The sequence below is a fragment of the Mizuhopecten yessoensis genome, unplaced genomic scaffold (assembly GCF_002113885.1).
Source record: "Mizuhopecten yessoensis strain PY_sf001 unplaced genomic scaffold, ASM211388v2 scaffold11133, whole genome shotgun sequence".
Lineage (NCBI taxonomy): Eukaryota > Metazoa > Mollusca > Bivalvia > Pectinida > Pectinidae > Mizuhopecten > Mizuhopecten yessoensis.
Genome location: NW_018408896.1, coordinates 2,646,202 through 2,661,407, shown reverse-complemented (window position 1 = coordinate 2,661,407; position 15,206 = coordinate 2,646,202). Strand labels below are relative to the sequence as shown.

Genomic DNA, 15,206 nt, shown 5'->3' with positions numbered 1-15,206 from the left:
CTATTGAAAAGCTGCTTTTACAATTTTAAAAACATATGCTTAATGTTCAGAAAAAAGAGGAACATACAAAAGTGTCAAAAACCGTAATTCTAACTCAAAATCGATTATAAAAACCCTTGGGGAAAAACGTAAGGAGAATGAGACCAAGTGTTCCGGAAGGGTAAGCATCTCCTGCGTAACCGACGACAACCGAAATGCAAATCTAGGTCAAACCAAAGTAATGCCACATCCTCAAAACGATAACCAGAGAATTTAAAACGGAACAAGACACACTGAGTGGCATATTTAATCACTTCAATCTTCATATCACACATAGAAACATCATATTTCCCACTGAGATTATGATGACGACCATAAAACTGCTTTACCAAAGTCTTCATCAACCTGCAACGGGGGTCCGAAGATATGTAATCTACATGTTAATGAATTGTTTAAGTTCTAAAGGTCAGAATTATCATCATACCTGAATGTTTGGCGAATGAATATTTGAAACTTACTGTAAATAAAGAAGGTACCGTTTCTATTAACCATATAGTAATACAGACGGCTGTACTTTTTTTTAATTAATCACCTGATACCAGTTTTGGATTAATAATTCCCTCATATACAAAAGAAGATGACTCCCTTAATAAACAGTCATCCGTGACGATTTCATTTAGAAATGCTATTATGTTTCCTTGTGCAATATGACGGTCGATTTGATTGTTGCCATTAATGTGCCTTGTTGTTTGATTGTATCTACTCCGGACCTCACATTTATGTGCCTTCTTGTTTGCTTGTATCTACTCCGGACTTCACTTTGGGGACGTATCATTACGTTGATTCGATGTAGATTTACAATGCGGGTATCCTTCCGGAACACCTGGGCCCGTATTCGTGAAACTGTTTTCATGCTCAAGAATAGATTCTGTGCTCAAGCCAACCTTCTTGTACCTCCCTTAAATTAAGTAATATGGTAAAAAAGTCAAGTGAAAACATTGCAAACAGTATTCGGTTTAAAGTCTTTCCAAATTTCTTTCCTAACATTAACAAAATGATTTGTTTTTATTAATTTATCACTGGCACAAGAAATTGGGCTTGAGCACAGAATCTGGTTTTGAACAGGAAAACGGTTTTATGAATACGGTCACAGATCTTATTCTCCATGAACTCTCCAATGGTATCCATATACAGCTTATCTTTCTTTATACACATCATCCATTGAAGTATGTATAGTATATTAAAAAACGATTATGAACATAACTTGGACCTGACAAAGAAAGATACTTTTTATGCAAATAAAACCACCAGCTTCTTATTCAATGCGGAAAATGACGAAATTATATTGACGGCCAAAATGGATTTAAATCTTGGGTAATAGAAATAATAATAAACAAACTTTGTTGTATTTCCATTACAAAAATACAAATATTGACATGGACAATAAAAAGTACACACTTAGGCAGCTTTTTCAATCTGCAAGCCCTTTGTCCTGTTATATGGATACAGGCCCGGGTCTTTAACGAAAAGGAACGTTTCCTGTAACAGCTGTGAGTGATTAGATGACTATAATCAATATTAGATCATTAACAATCGTAGATGTTCTGGTGTTAGATATCAATTTCCGTTTAAAATTAAAACGATCTTCATTTGCANCCCCCCACCCCCACCACCACACACACACACACGTACACACACATTTAAGCAGTACGTATTAAATCTATTTCGAGAAGTTAGACACATAATGTTACGCAGTAAACAGAGATTTTTCGAATGGTGATTTATTTCTATCCTGTCTAGCCTATACATTTGTTTATCATATTTCATTTTTGATTGTTCTCATGTTAGTACACAGTGGAGTACATGACAATTATTACATTGTATTACACATTGTCTCGAATACTAATGAATTCTAACTTTTTTTTCATTTTGTTTCTTTTTCATGTTCAATAACAACTGCTTGAGTTCTTATTATTAGGTAGTAAATAATTCTAGATATGATAAACATCGATAGCAAGAAAGAGCAAAATATGGATTTAAATTCAATTAACCAATGTTCAATGCTGTGCTGATAACGGCCTACTTCGCTACTACTTGGTCGGCTTTTGCTCGGGGATATGACAGGATACATTGATTTTCAATTAGCTTATAGTATGATATTGCAAAACGGACCCCGCCAATAGTTGGCATTGTATGTTTGTTTCTGCATGAGTAAATATATTTCTTTATGATGATGATACACATATTCACACTTATATTTTCAGGAGCGTCATCTATTCCGCATATAAAGGAAATATTTGACCATGGAAAATCTATATTACAATTAGTTACAAATTGCTGTCTTAAAAATGACCATAACGCACGTGTATGAGGACAATCCCAAAATAAATGCGTTAGCGTTTCTCTATTTACCGTACACATATTACAAATTTCTGTTTCTGTAATGTTCATTTTCATTAGTCTAGAGTTTGTATAAAGTATTCCATGTAGCAATTTAAATTAGTCGACAGTTTGTAATGTTGTGTCATCTGTTATATTGAAGGGTAGTTTGAAGTACATCTTCCAACTGTCATTTGTTATATCCAATCCCATTTTTTCTTGCCATTTTTGAATAGATGAAATAGGGAGATCTTGATACTGATTGACCAATACTGCATAAAAGTCTCTAGTTATCATTTCTTCCCCTTTTAGTATTTGTATATATTTGTTTTCTGGTACATCGATATTTTTCTTGTATGTTTTAATCGCATTTTTCCATGAATTTAGGATAGATGCCAGTAAACCACAGTACTCAACGAAGTTAATTTGGATATCATATTGAAGTTTAAATTGATTCACATCAATAAATTCACCCCTGTCATTAACTTAGTCATTAATGAAGAATATATATTATTTTCTATCCACTTTTGATACAGTACATACTGTTTGTTTATCTTAATTTTATTGTTAAACCATATTGGTTGTGATAGTATTTCCGCCGGGGTCGTGGGTGGAGCACGCTCTATAGAAGCCCATATTTTAATTATATTACTCCAGAAAAGATTGAAGTGATCTGCTATGTTGTTTAGGCCTTCGCTATTCATGTACCAAATTGACTCACCCCCAAATTTTTGAAGTTTATCAGAAATTAATTTTTTCCAAGGAGAATTGTTGTTGGGGTCTAGTATTTTTTTATCCATGTCATTTTAGCGCTTGGTAGTATGATTTCACATGAGTCTAAGGCCTCCATTCTCGTATGAGTTTATTATTACATTCCTTTTAATCTTGTCAATTTTTCCTGAACATAATAAAATATTAGCTTTTGGTGGCTGTTAATGAACATTTCAGAAGCATATCAATGGGTCTGGAAGTACTGTAAAAAGATGTGTGAATATTGGGAGTGCCAGTGTCTTGATCACCGTTACTTTCCCTATGTAACTAAGATTTATAAAAGACCAGTCATTTAATAGTTTTTTAACATATTCAAATTTTTCTTCAAAGTTTTGCAATGTTACATCCTCCTGGTTCAAATCATACGTGATCCCAAGGAGCTTAAATTTTCCTCTGTGATTCCAAAAAATAATCTTTTCTTACAAGTATTCTCCCCCACATCCCCGCTTTGCCCCTAGCCCAAACTACATGTTTTTTCCCTAAGTTTAGTTTCAATCCAGAACATTCAGCAAAATAATCTGATGATGTCTAGCCTATATTAGTAAGCTCGTATGTCTACGTTATTTATTTTACGGATATGATATGTCAATGTCATAGTTGTGACTCACGTCGTCTGCAATATGAGTAATCTCCCTTTGACCAAGGTGCCCGCTTTCATTCGGAAACTCTCATGGGCTTTCATTTTCACAGAGATATCAGATAACGTACGACATCACACGAACGTACGGTGTTCGGTGGAGAGGGTGTGCCGGTTTGTTGTGTTACCTCTGGAGTAAAACAGCATATTTAGAAAATAATGAGATAATTTGACAAACAGACATTCGACATGTCGCTCCATGTGTTGGTTATTGGGGCTACCAATGTCCCCAATGTGGAGAAATTTGGAGAAAGCGACCCATATGCAACTATCGAATATAAAGGTAAGTTCGACTGTCCATTCCCAAAACTCTCTCAACCGTGCAGACGAGTTTAACCGTCGACTGGTACATGTATGTAAAAAGTCGGGTTGTATTTTCATGCAAAGAACAATTAATGAAATCTGCGTTGCCTTGTTGTCATTATTTTATATTTTGTCTACAGGGTTATCAAAGAAGACTGAGGTTGTCAAGTCAGAGTTGAACCCGACTTGGAATGAGGTGAGTAGGAGAGTTAGACGGGAACTTTCCTGCATGTTCGCTGAGGCGTGAACCCACATCTTTATTAGATCACCTGTTAATACACCAATATATGGGGACGGTGTGCCCACACTGACACAGTGTTGGCACAGTGTCAGACTGTGCGTCACGCAGGTGTATTTAGGAAACTGTGGTCAGATTATGCATAGATATATGTGTAGTGTAAAAGTCTAACTGGCCTGGGGTCAGCAACAGAACATATACTTGGCAAATTTTGGGTTCAAGGCCACTGATCTTGTGTACAGTATGTAAGGCATGTGAGCCCTTCACAAATATTTGAAACATAACACATGTGCTTAACTGTAGATGTAGGATTATAACTTGTATGCTTATACACAAACGTGTATAACTTAATTGATTAGCTTATTGAATGAAGTTGTTTTAATGAACATCACTCGGGAACATCAAGGTAGTGATGACAAAAACAAAACAAAAGTTTAAAAAAAGGCATTAATGAACTGTTTGTGTGAAAATAAGGCTGATTATTTTCAATTCTGCCTACATTGTTTATGAACTTTAGTAGAATGTACAGTAGTACTGTAATAGGTAGGAGGCAGTAGTAGAAAGAATACATGCTTTTATTCGGAATCAAACCAGCGACTCCAGACTTTTCAGTCAGATATATACACTTAGGCTGAGCTAACTTGCCTCCAGCTGAATCAAGACCGGCGACTTTGACGCTAGGGACAATGCATATCGTACATATATATATAGTGTATAAGGATATATGTACAATATATACATCCTACCTAGAGCATAGGATACATAATGTAACCTGTTTCTAGGCTGTTTGTACAGTTGTTCTGAACAAAAATGGAAACAAATCCAGTTTGGTTAGTTATTGGTTAAATATCAAGGTAAAAATACACACATTTAATTTGTGGACAATAGTTACTTGCCTTGTGTATCATCTGATGCTTTATTCATGAATGTAAAACTCTATTTTTTCTCTGATTATGATCGTAAATGCAACATATTGTAGACATGCAGACCCTTTTATCTATAAAATACCGTTCACAACCATTCACAGTGATGATAGTTCTACTTATATTACATTATTTTTCTCTGTTTTCTGATAGTTAACAACACCAATGTTATTACTGACATGTGACACCCACAAATATACCAGGGCACCGTTGTTATCATAGATTTTGTATTCAAATGATGTTTTATTCATGGGCGAAGAATGGCATCATTAGTATATAAATCATGTTGTATGAATATGGATCTATTGGATAATCATTCGCATGCTGTACATGGGAAAAAGGCTGCGACATATTTACTTTCGTTCTGTTTTTCATCCGAAATAGGAATTATTTAGAGTTTTAAAATATAGGCTGACTGGATTGTTTAAATAACATTCTAAATATTTCTGTTCCAAATTTTACAGTTTTCAGAAGTCATCCGAATGGTTTTTAATAGACAACTGCTTTCACCAAAATGTTGCTAATTTAAAGTAGATCAGTAATGAAAATCAAAGTGCCCAGGGAATATTATCTGCTGATAAAATGACAGATGAAACTTGCTGGAATGATGTATACCACTTTATTAATGGGGGAAATAGGAAAATTACTTTAGAGTGGGTTCTTTATATCTCACTACAATGGACAAATGTTCCAAATAAGAGGGGAGTTGGTGGAGGAAAACAGTGTCTAAATAAAGGCGCCTACTGCTAATCATTTAGTCAATAATGCCTGGCACCTTTATTAGGAAGGGGAAATATTCTCCGGGGGAAAAATTGTCCAGTATAAAGTAATTACTATAAAGTACAACATTTCTCTGCTGTCATTGTCATGTTATAATAATATACAACATTTGATATAGTGCCCTATCTAGCTAACATAAGCCACTCAAAGCGCTTTACAAAACATAGATCATCAGTTAATACAATTAGCGCATTCATTAATCAATACAATTTTTGAGGAATTCGCAGGAGCTGCCTTAACAGGCGCTAACCACTAGTCCTATGTCACCTGGCTAATATTTCCATATGTGTGTAATGTGTATGCCTGCGTGTGTGCTGGAGATGTTTGTAGTGGGACCGAAAAAAGTAATGTTATTTGATTTTGAGTGTACCTGTCATCTTCACACACCAATAACAGTCTTTTTACATTTAGTGGTTATTGTGTATATTTGGAATCCAGATAGTCAGTTCTTTGTAGATGTTGTAATGGTCTCATCTTCACCCAAATGGTTTTACCTGTAGCCTGGAACATAGATACCGCTCGGTGCTTGATTCACTTCAATTCTTTATAACTTTAAATGTTTCAGTGCATCAGTGCAGTGTATAACCTTCAATTTGCATACAACAACAATGAAAAGATACCAGCACTACCCTAATTTGCATAAGGCAAAGATAGATGTACACATTCCATATTGACTCTAAATGTTGCTGTACATGTCTAGATTTGATACCTTTTTCTTAGTCGTGATATTCTGACATCTTTCATTTCATTTTAATGTAAAATTATTTGATCCTCAATACCCACACTATACATATATATATAGTGTGGGTATACATATATATATAGTGTACATATATATATATATATATATATATACTACACTGTAATTATTTCACCCTGCTTCAGTATATAGCATTTCCTGTAGATTTCATCAAATATTGTGAACAGAAAACTGTTTTGCCTGTTGGTACTAAGTCTATTCGGTAAATTCTATAAACTGCTTGTACTCTCAAGTTCAATGCACATGCATAATTATCAAAAATATAAGACATTTTATTTCTTACGAACAATAAAAGAAATTTGTGCCTATTTTTTCCCCCAGCATTCATCACTTGTAAGGCGTCTTTTTCAAAATAAAAGATAACCTGTTACTTCAGAGTGAGTGGTATAGACCTGTACAATAGTGTCAGACATGTGACCTTATTGTCGTAATCTGATATGACATGTACCTACAATATAATGATGCCCACATTACTTACATGTAGACTACCAGTATAAGTAACATTGTACTTTAAAAGGATTTGTCTGTACAGGTATATGTATCACCAACAAAATAGATAGTTTTTTTTAGCTTACCTGGCCTTTGTTTCTATGCACCGAACTATTCTTTGAAGTACAATGTGTATGACTAAACGAAAAATTAAAAGTATGCCTTATCATGATCCTTTTTGACCATCTTGTGTGACCTTGGTATTGACCTTTTGTTAGGAACATTTGTGACTAAACTCTGCATAAATCAGTCCCAGTAAAAAATATCATTTGTTTAAGTTTTCCATGTATAGCTAACTACCCTAAGTTTTTGTAAATATCCTAAACTTTACCCTAAACTTTTTTTGGCAATTTTCAAGGAAGCACTGTTAAAGTAAAGATTACCTTCCTTTATATACATTTTCAAAAAATGAAAAGATACAATTAATTACCTACCTATAGCCACCCTTATTTTTTCAGACATGTAACAGGAAACAAACAGGTTTTTAGTTTGCCTCAATACAATAGATGGTATAAACAGTTGTTATCATTTGATATTTAAAGGGTATTTTCATTTTTCAACAGAATAAAATCTTCTATTTTAGTGTAATAGAGGTCTTTATTTTGTGAAAGCCTCTGCTAAGAGTCGAACCCAGGACCTCTGGTTTTCTAGTCGTGCGTTCTACTGAATTAGCTAAAGGGTAATTCTCCCTAGTCAGGTCTGTAGAAAGGGCTAGTATTTGACCAGGGTGACATCGAGCTCCCCCTCTAGGAAAGAACTTGTCCCGAGTTTTCCAGTGGCTATAGCAATCGTTGTTTAAGTATTGCTGGGTAATTTTGTCAATGTTTCCTGAGACCCTATTGTCATTAGCACCAATGTAACAGAGGTCATTATTTTTTCATATCCTCTGCTAGGAGTCAAACCTTGAATGCTTGATTAGCTAAACAAAAATTCTCCCTATAGGACCATTATATTCAGCAAGAACCATGTTTGCCATCAGAAACAGTAAAAGTTCACCATGACAATTTATAAGTAAACTTGATTATTGTAAAAATTAGGAAAAACTATTTGATGACTTATTCATGTAGTGGAACTGTTGCTTTTGTCACTATGGGGAAGAACATTGTTTCATTTGTTCCAATAAATGTCAACCAGAGTAAAATCCTTATTGTCAGTACAAATATCACTTTTGGCATGGTATTGTCTAGAACTGAACAGTGTAGGTCCCGAGTGCCGAGGACAACCAGATACATCACCAATGCTCAATCTGTATTAGAAATTCATGCCTGTTCCAGTGTGCAATACCATTCATAGACTATAAAATTATCCATACTGTTGGTGAACAGCATTAGGTTGAATTTCAAACAGCAGTTAATTAGTTCTGTTATATCCTTGTAACAGGTATACTTACATGACCTATAAAAGGTAGAATTTCACAATGTGGACACAGGAGAGGTAAGGAAACGAAGTATTTATATATCAGAACACTTTCGCTTGGTTTCACAGAGTTACTGATATATTGGGTGTTGTTATAAAGATGATTCCGATCAAGTGCTGTTTCACACTACTTTGTAAAGTTGTCATATTAAAGGCCAATACATTATATTGCTGTTATTAAGGATACACTGTATAATGTTAACATGTCGTTGGTTTAGCAGTGAGGTCATGATCAGTATCATAATACAGCATCAATTATGAATAAATGATGTAGAGTATGAGTATACAGTAGAACCATGTTATACTGCTTCAATTAGTCAGCAACAACGGCATTAAATAGTTATAAGATAATTAGAACCATGGTCTACGAGGGGCGTTATTTAGGGTTTTTACTGTATTGGTATTTTGGTATATATCTGTATGTAAAGGATTGGGATGACATACTCACCATTATTAACACAGAGATAACTTATTGGCAATATCGGTGGCTTCATTAAGTCCAAAATGTAGTATTGTGTCTTAAAATGTCCACATGAGATTTATATGTATAGGATAGGCTGCACAGATATAAGTATGGCGTGTAGATGTAGTTTTTGTGGTACATTGATTTGTATTGAAGACCTAAGAGACATCATCGTCATGAGAGACACAACACTACAGAGCTTTCTACATCAATTAGAAACTCCACAAGGGTTTTTTACACATTAAATATTTACACCTATGACAGAGAGCTGGTATATCACACACACAGTGATCATGACTAGTTCTAGTTCTACGTGAATCATGTCAAATTCATTAGACCGTCACCGATCGTAATTTCTTTTATGTCCGTGTACAGTGTGGAAATTGCATAGAAAAAATTGTAGTTATGTTCTGCTTCATATTAGGGACCTCTGATTCCCCTAGGAAATCAGTGTAGGGTCAGTTTAGGGAAGGTGAGACAACCATCACTTTGGAGTGCAAGGACTGTATATATCAATTATGTAACGTTTGACCAGAGAATAGTGCCGAAATCTTTTTTTGGAGCGAGTAAAAAATTTGAAGCACTGGCCCAATAATTTAGGAAAGAAATATTTCCACAGGATTTAACACAATGCTTCAGCACATTTAAAATCCCATATAATATGACAATATTTGTAATATGTAAAACAGAATAAAACATTATATTTTTAATTCTTTAACCCTAGTTAATTAAAACCTGACATGATCCATTCCCTTCAGGTCTTTAGTACATACACAAAACTTGCACCTCAAAGAAGACACCCCTGGCCGTATTTTTACGGAGGGTAAAGATCTGAAAGAAACATCACATTTTCTAATATTTACCGTTCGTGTGATTTCCATAAAGTTGGAATTTGCGCAGCCTTTGTTTGTAGTTGTGTATGTGAATCAGGGATATTGATCTTATATTCCCTGATTTTTTTATGGAGTTAGTGCCCTTTCTGTTCTGTTCAAGAGGATGGTCATTCGTCTTTGAGCAACAGAGAGGGCCCTTTTTTTGTGGATGTGCAGAGGTATTTTAGCTTTGGCTTTCACCTCTGTTTACTTACATGTAACCCAAAATTGTTGTAAAGCTGTTGATAAGTGATCCAGGTCAATAAATAAGTTTCTGGTGTTCTGTGTATTAGAATAAATACGGTATATATAGCATTGCATCTGTTTACACCTACATACTGTATGTACCACTAGCACTGGCCTGTGTACCATCAGCTCTGGCCTGTACCTTAGAAGTGTCACATTCCTAGGTAACAGGGGAACCCTCCCTAGCTTAATTGGTATTGATTGGTGAAGTAGATGAGTCCCTTGGGATCTACCTCTCTTTTGTAACTTTTAACTCTTATTGTTAATAGTTTCTTTATTTCTCCTAATTGTTGACATTGAGTTGAGGTAATGTTACCGTTGTGTTTCCCTGAGCAGCTTTTCTTTATTTTTCTGGAATATTGTAGTGTTGTACGTGTTACCAACATGTGTTTCTCTACTGAATATATACATGGAAATCTTTCTAACGGCTGAGCTGTTTGTGAAAATGATCATTGCACTTCCAATGTATTTGTAAATAGTTACTTTGATTACATCTTTTAAACGGAGCCATTGAAAGAGGATTTTTTTTTATTCAGATATGGGAAAGTCCTGTTAATTTTGAAATCCACAACTTAAAGGGCCTTACATAATTATCATTGTACATTATATATATATACTGTATACACCTTTCAATCCACCTCCGTCCTGAAATGACCATAGCTGTCGATAGGACATTAAACAATACTAAACCAAACCAATCAATCCACCTCCCCTAGATATACATGTCTTTATAAATCTCCTATCCTCCTTCTCTTTTGTTATTTATAGCTACACAAAGTGTAGCATTGATTTAATCCAGCTATATATATATTATTGTTTGAGGTGTCGGGGGGGGGCTGGAGAGGGAGAAAGGTGTGTAGGAGTAAGAATAGGTCAACGTTTCCTTTGTAAATTTCTGTAAACAAACTGACCTATAGTGTACATGGTCTGGAAGCCCCCAGGTGGTGTATATATAGTGGCTGTATAAATAGTTTCACTACTGATGAGGTTTCTGTAGTTATTATTCGAAGAAATAATTTTCATTATACAGTGACTTCAATTGATCAACAAACTCTGTACTCTAAACATACTATTTTCATTCAATTCTCTGTAATATATTAGTACTTGCGTAGCCAAAGTGAAAAAAACGGTGACCTCTGACCTCCTCTGAAATCCAATTGGATTCTCTTCAAAAGGATACCTAGTCACTGGCTGTACATAAAAAATATACTTTCTCCCTTTTTGAAGACCACATTATTAGCTCACCTGGCACAAAGTGCCAAGTGAGCTTATGCCGTGGCACGTTGTCCGTCCGTCGTCCGTCCATCTGTCGTCCGGCATCAATATTTTACTTTAAACGACTTCTTCTTAATAACTGAAAGGCCTAGGGTGATGATATTTGGCCAGAAGCAAACTGGGATGAAGGGCTACACAGTTTGTTAAAATTAATGACCTTCACCCATTTTCAAGGTCACTGGGGTGAAATATGTTAAAAACTTTAAACATCTTCTCCTCGATAACCAAACTGCCAAGGGAGATGATATTTGGCCAGTAGCATGCTGGGGTAAAGGGCTATCAAATTTGTTCAAATGAATGACCTTCATATATATTCAAGGTCATGGGGGTCAAATATGTGAAAAACATTAAACAACTTCTTCTGAATAACCAAAATGCCCAGGGTGATGATATTTGGCCAGTAGCATGCTGAGATGAAGGGCTACAAAGTTTGTTCAAATGAATGACCTTCACCCATATTCAAGGTCACTGGGGTCAAATATGTTAAAAACTTTAAACAACTTCTTCTGAATAACCAAAATGCCCAGGGTGATGATATTTGGCCAGTAGCATGCTTGAATAAAGGGCTACAAAGTTTGTTCAAATAAATGACCTTCACCCATATTCAAGGTCACAGGGGTCAAATATGTAAAAAAAAATTAAACAACTTGTTCTGAATAACCAAAATGCCCAGGGTGATGATATTTGGCAAGTAGCATGCTGGAGTAAAGGGCTATCAAGTTTGTTCAAATGAATGACCTTCACCTATATTCAAGGTCACAGGGGTCAAATATATAAAAAAACATTAAACAACTTCTTCTGAATACCAAAATGCCCAGGGTGATGATATTTGGCCAGTAGCATGCTGAGATGAAGGGCTACAAAGTTTGTTCAAATGAATGACCTTCACCTATATTCAGGGTCACAGGGGTCAAATATGTAAAAAAAAATTAAAGAACTTGTTCTGAATAACCAAAAGGCTCAGGATGTTGATATTTAGTCAGTAGCATGCTGGGATCAAGGACTACTATGTTTGTTAAAGCGAATGACTTTGACCTATATTCAAGGTCACAGGGGTCAAATTTATTTAAAATCTTTAAACGACCTCTTCTGAATAACCATGGGTCCCAGGATGTTGATACTTTGCAAGTTGCATCATGAGATGAAAGGCTATAAAATTTGTTCAACATAATGACTTTGTTCGACTTTCAATCACAGGGGTGAAATGTTTTAAAAAAACAATAACAGGTTATTTTGAATGAATTTTAATCATAAATACTGATATTTTGCCTGTAGCTTTATTTTACTTTTAAGGTTACAAGTGTGAGATTTATGCGAGGTGAGTGATGCAGGCCCATTGGGCCTCTTGTTTACAAAGCAGGTAAAGGTATACCCTTGTCAAAACCTCATGCATGTAAACATGTCTTTGAAAGTACAAGTCCTTCAATGTACATCATCATGCAGCAAACATAACAGTAGCAGAAAATGTGATAATCAGACCAGGACTGTAACCCAGAACCTCCAATCGGACCAGGACTGTAACCCAGAACCTCCAATCAGACCAGGACTGTAACCCAGAACCTCCAATCAGCCCAGGACTGTAACCCAGAACCTCCAATCAGCCCAGGACTGTAACCCAGAACCTCCAATTAGACCAGGACTGTAACCCAGATCCTGCAATCAGACCAGGACTGTATCCCAGAACCTCCAATCAGACCAGGACTGTAGCCCAGATCCTCCAATCAGACCAGGACTATAACCCAGAACCCCCAATAAGACCAGGACTGTAACCCAGAACCTCCAATCAGCCCAGGACTGTAACCCAGAACCCCCAATCCGACCAGGACTGTAACCCAGATCATCCAATCAGACCAGGACTGTATCCCAGAACCTCCAATCAGACCAGGACTATAACCCATAACCTCGAATCAGGCCAGGACTGTAACCCAGAACCTCCAATCAGCCCAGGACTGTAACCCAGAACCCCCAATCAGACCAGGACTGTAACCCAGAATCGCCAATCAGACCAGGACTGCAACCCAGAACCTCCAATCAGACCAGGACGGTAACCCAGACCCTCCAATCAGACCAGGACTATAACCCAGAACCCCCAATCAGACCAGGACTGTAACCCAGAATCGCCAATCAGACCAGGACTGCAACCCAGAACCTCCAATCAGACCAGGACTCAGACCAGGACTGTAACCCAGAACCCCCAATACGACCAGGACTGTAACCCAGATCCTCCAATCAGACCAGGACTGTAACCCAGAACCCCCAATCCGACCAGGACTGTAACCCAGATCCTCCAATCAGACCAGGACTGTAACCCAGAACCTCCAATCAGACCAGGACTGTAACCCAGAACCTCCAATCAGACCAGTACTGTATCCCAGAACCTCCAATGTCCATATAGACAGGTGCTCTAACTATAGATATAGCTAGCTAGTCACTGGTGATTGACTCTGTCCATATCTTTTATATGTACACTCATCATTTAACATTCAATCAATTCTGTTTGAACTTTGATTTCACGTACCGGGTATGTCCGCATATCTGAAAACACCAGACTGACCAGAAATCCAGTGGTCCAGTTCTGTGATACACAACTGACCAGAAAGTCAGTGGTCCAGTTCTGTGATACACAACTCCGGTAAACCTGTATGACCCAACTTGATCTAGGGTGTGCTGAGATTGCTTTGGATCAAAGATAAGGGTGGGGTGGGGTGGGTGGGGTATAGCCTTTATAAGGAGATAATCCTATCTAATGACGGAGCTGAAAATTACTTTTCTCCAGTATCTAACTCAGCACCAGTCCTTCGATTGTGTAGATATTTATAACACTGTTACAGTCAGTGGCTGAGGGTAGAAAACATGAGCATTATTTGATTAATAGCCGTTACTCAGTTTGCTATCTTTTCAGCCTGTAAAATGAGAATGTAACTGTCCACCCACAGATTATAACATCAAGTGTTTGTTCTTCAGATCAGCAGTAGGCGTACAGAGTGTATCACTTACTTCCTTTCCATGTCGCTTACTTTAGCAATACTGTACGTATATATTAAAGCAGCAGTCTTATTTTAGCACTTTTTGCACTATAGATATTGTGCTTACTTATATATGAATTTTTCCAGGTCTTGTATATTGTTCTATGTTGCGTACTTTGTGGGTGTGCCAATCCATAAATGAGCTAACAATAGGAGCGACCAATTATATATTATAAGTATGTTTACAGTAACAACCATAAACTCACTTTCTGGGTAAATGTTTTATTTTTGTCTTTCTGAAACAAATTGTTATGTTGTGAACTAGAAGTAATTTTGAAACAAAACGTGCTTGGTTTGTCAGTTTCATATTTATATATTTTTGGAGGTGTCTGGGAGACAAGTTTTTTGCCTGTTTTAAGGCTCCTTTATGTTGTACTGGTATGCATTTTTGCTTGGATTATATTTGTACAAGTGTTTTTTCTTTAGTTCATTTCAATCATCATAAGCAGATTAAAAGGCCAGAACCTCCAATCAGACCAGGACTGTATCCCAGATCCTCCAATCAGACCAGGACTGTATCCCAGATCCTCCAATCAGACCAGGACTATAACCCAGAACCTCCAATTAGACCAGGACTGTAACCCAGAACCTCCAATCAGACCAGGACTATAACCCAGAACCTCCAATCAGACCAGGACTGTAACCCAGA

The 15,206-nt window shown here is 36.5% G+C and overlaps 1 protein-coding gene across 1 annotated transcript in view; it reads left to right on the top strand.

Moving 5' to 3' along the window:
* Positions 1-3,832: 3,832 nt before the first annotated feature.
* The window catches only part of LOC110466398 (myoferlin-like), a 102,818-nt gene continuing 91,444 nt past the window's right edge, over positions 3,833-15,206 (top strand). Inside the window, exons 1-2 of the mRNA XM_021522851.1 lie at positions 3,833-4,049; positions 4,210-4,265. Of these exons, the coding sequence (XP_021378526.1) occupies positions 3,956-4,049; positions 4,210-4,265 (150 nt within the window). The 5' untranslated portion in view covers positions 3,833-3,955. The remainder of the gene's footprint in view (positions 4,050-4,209; positions 4,266-15,206) is intronic.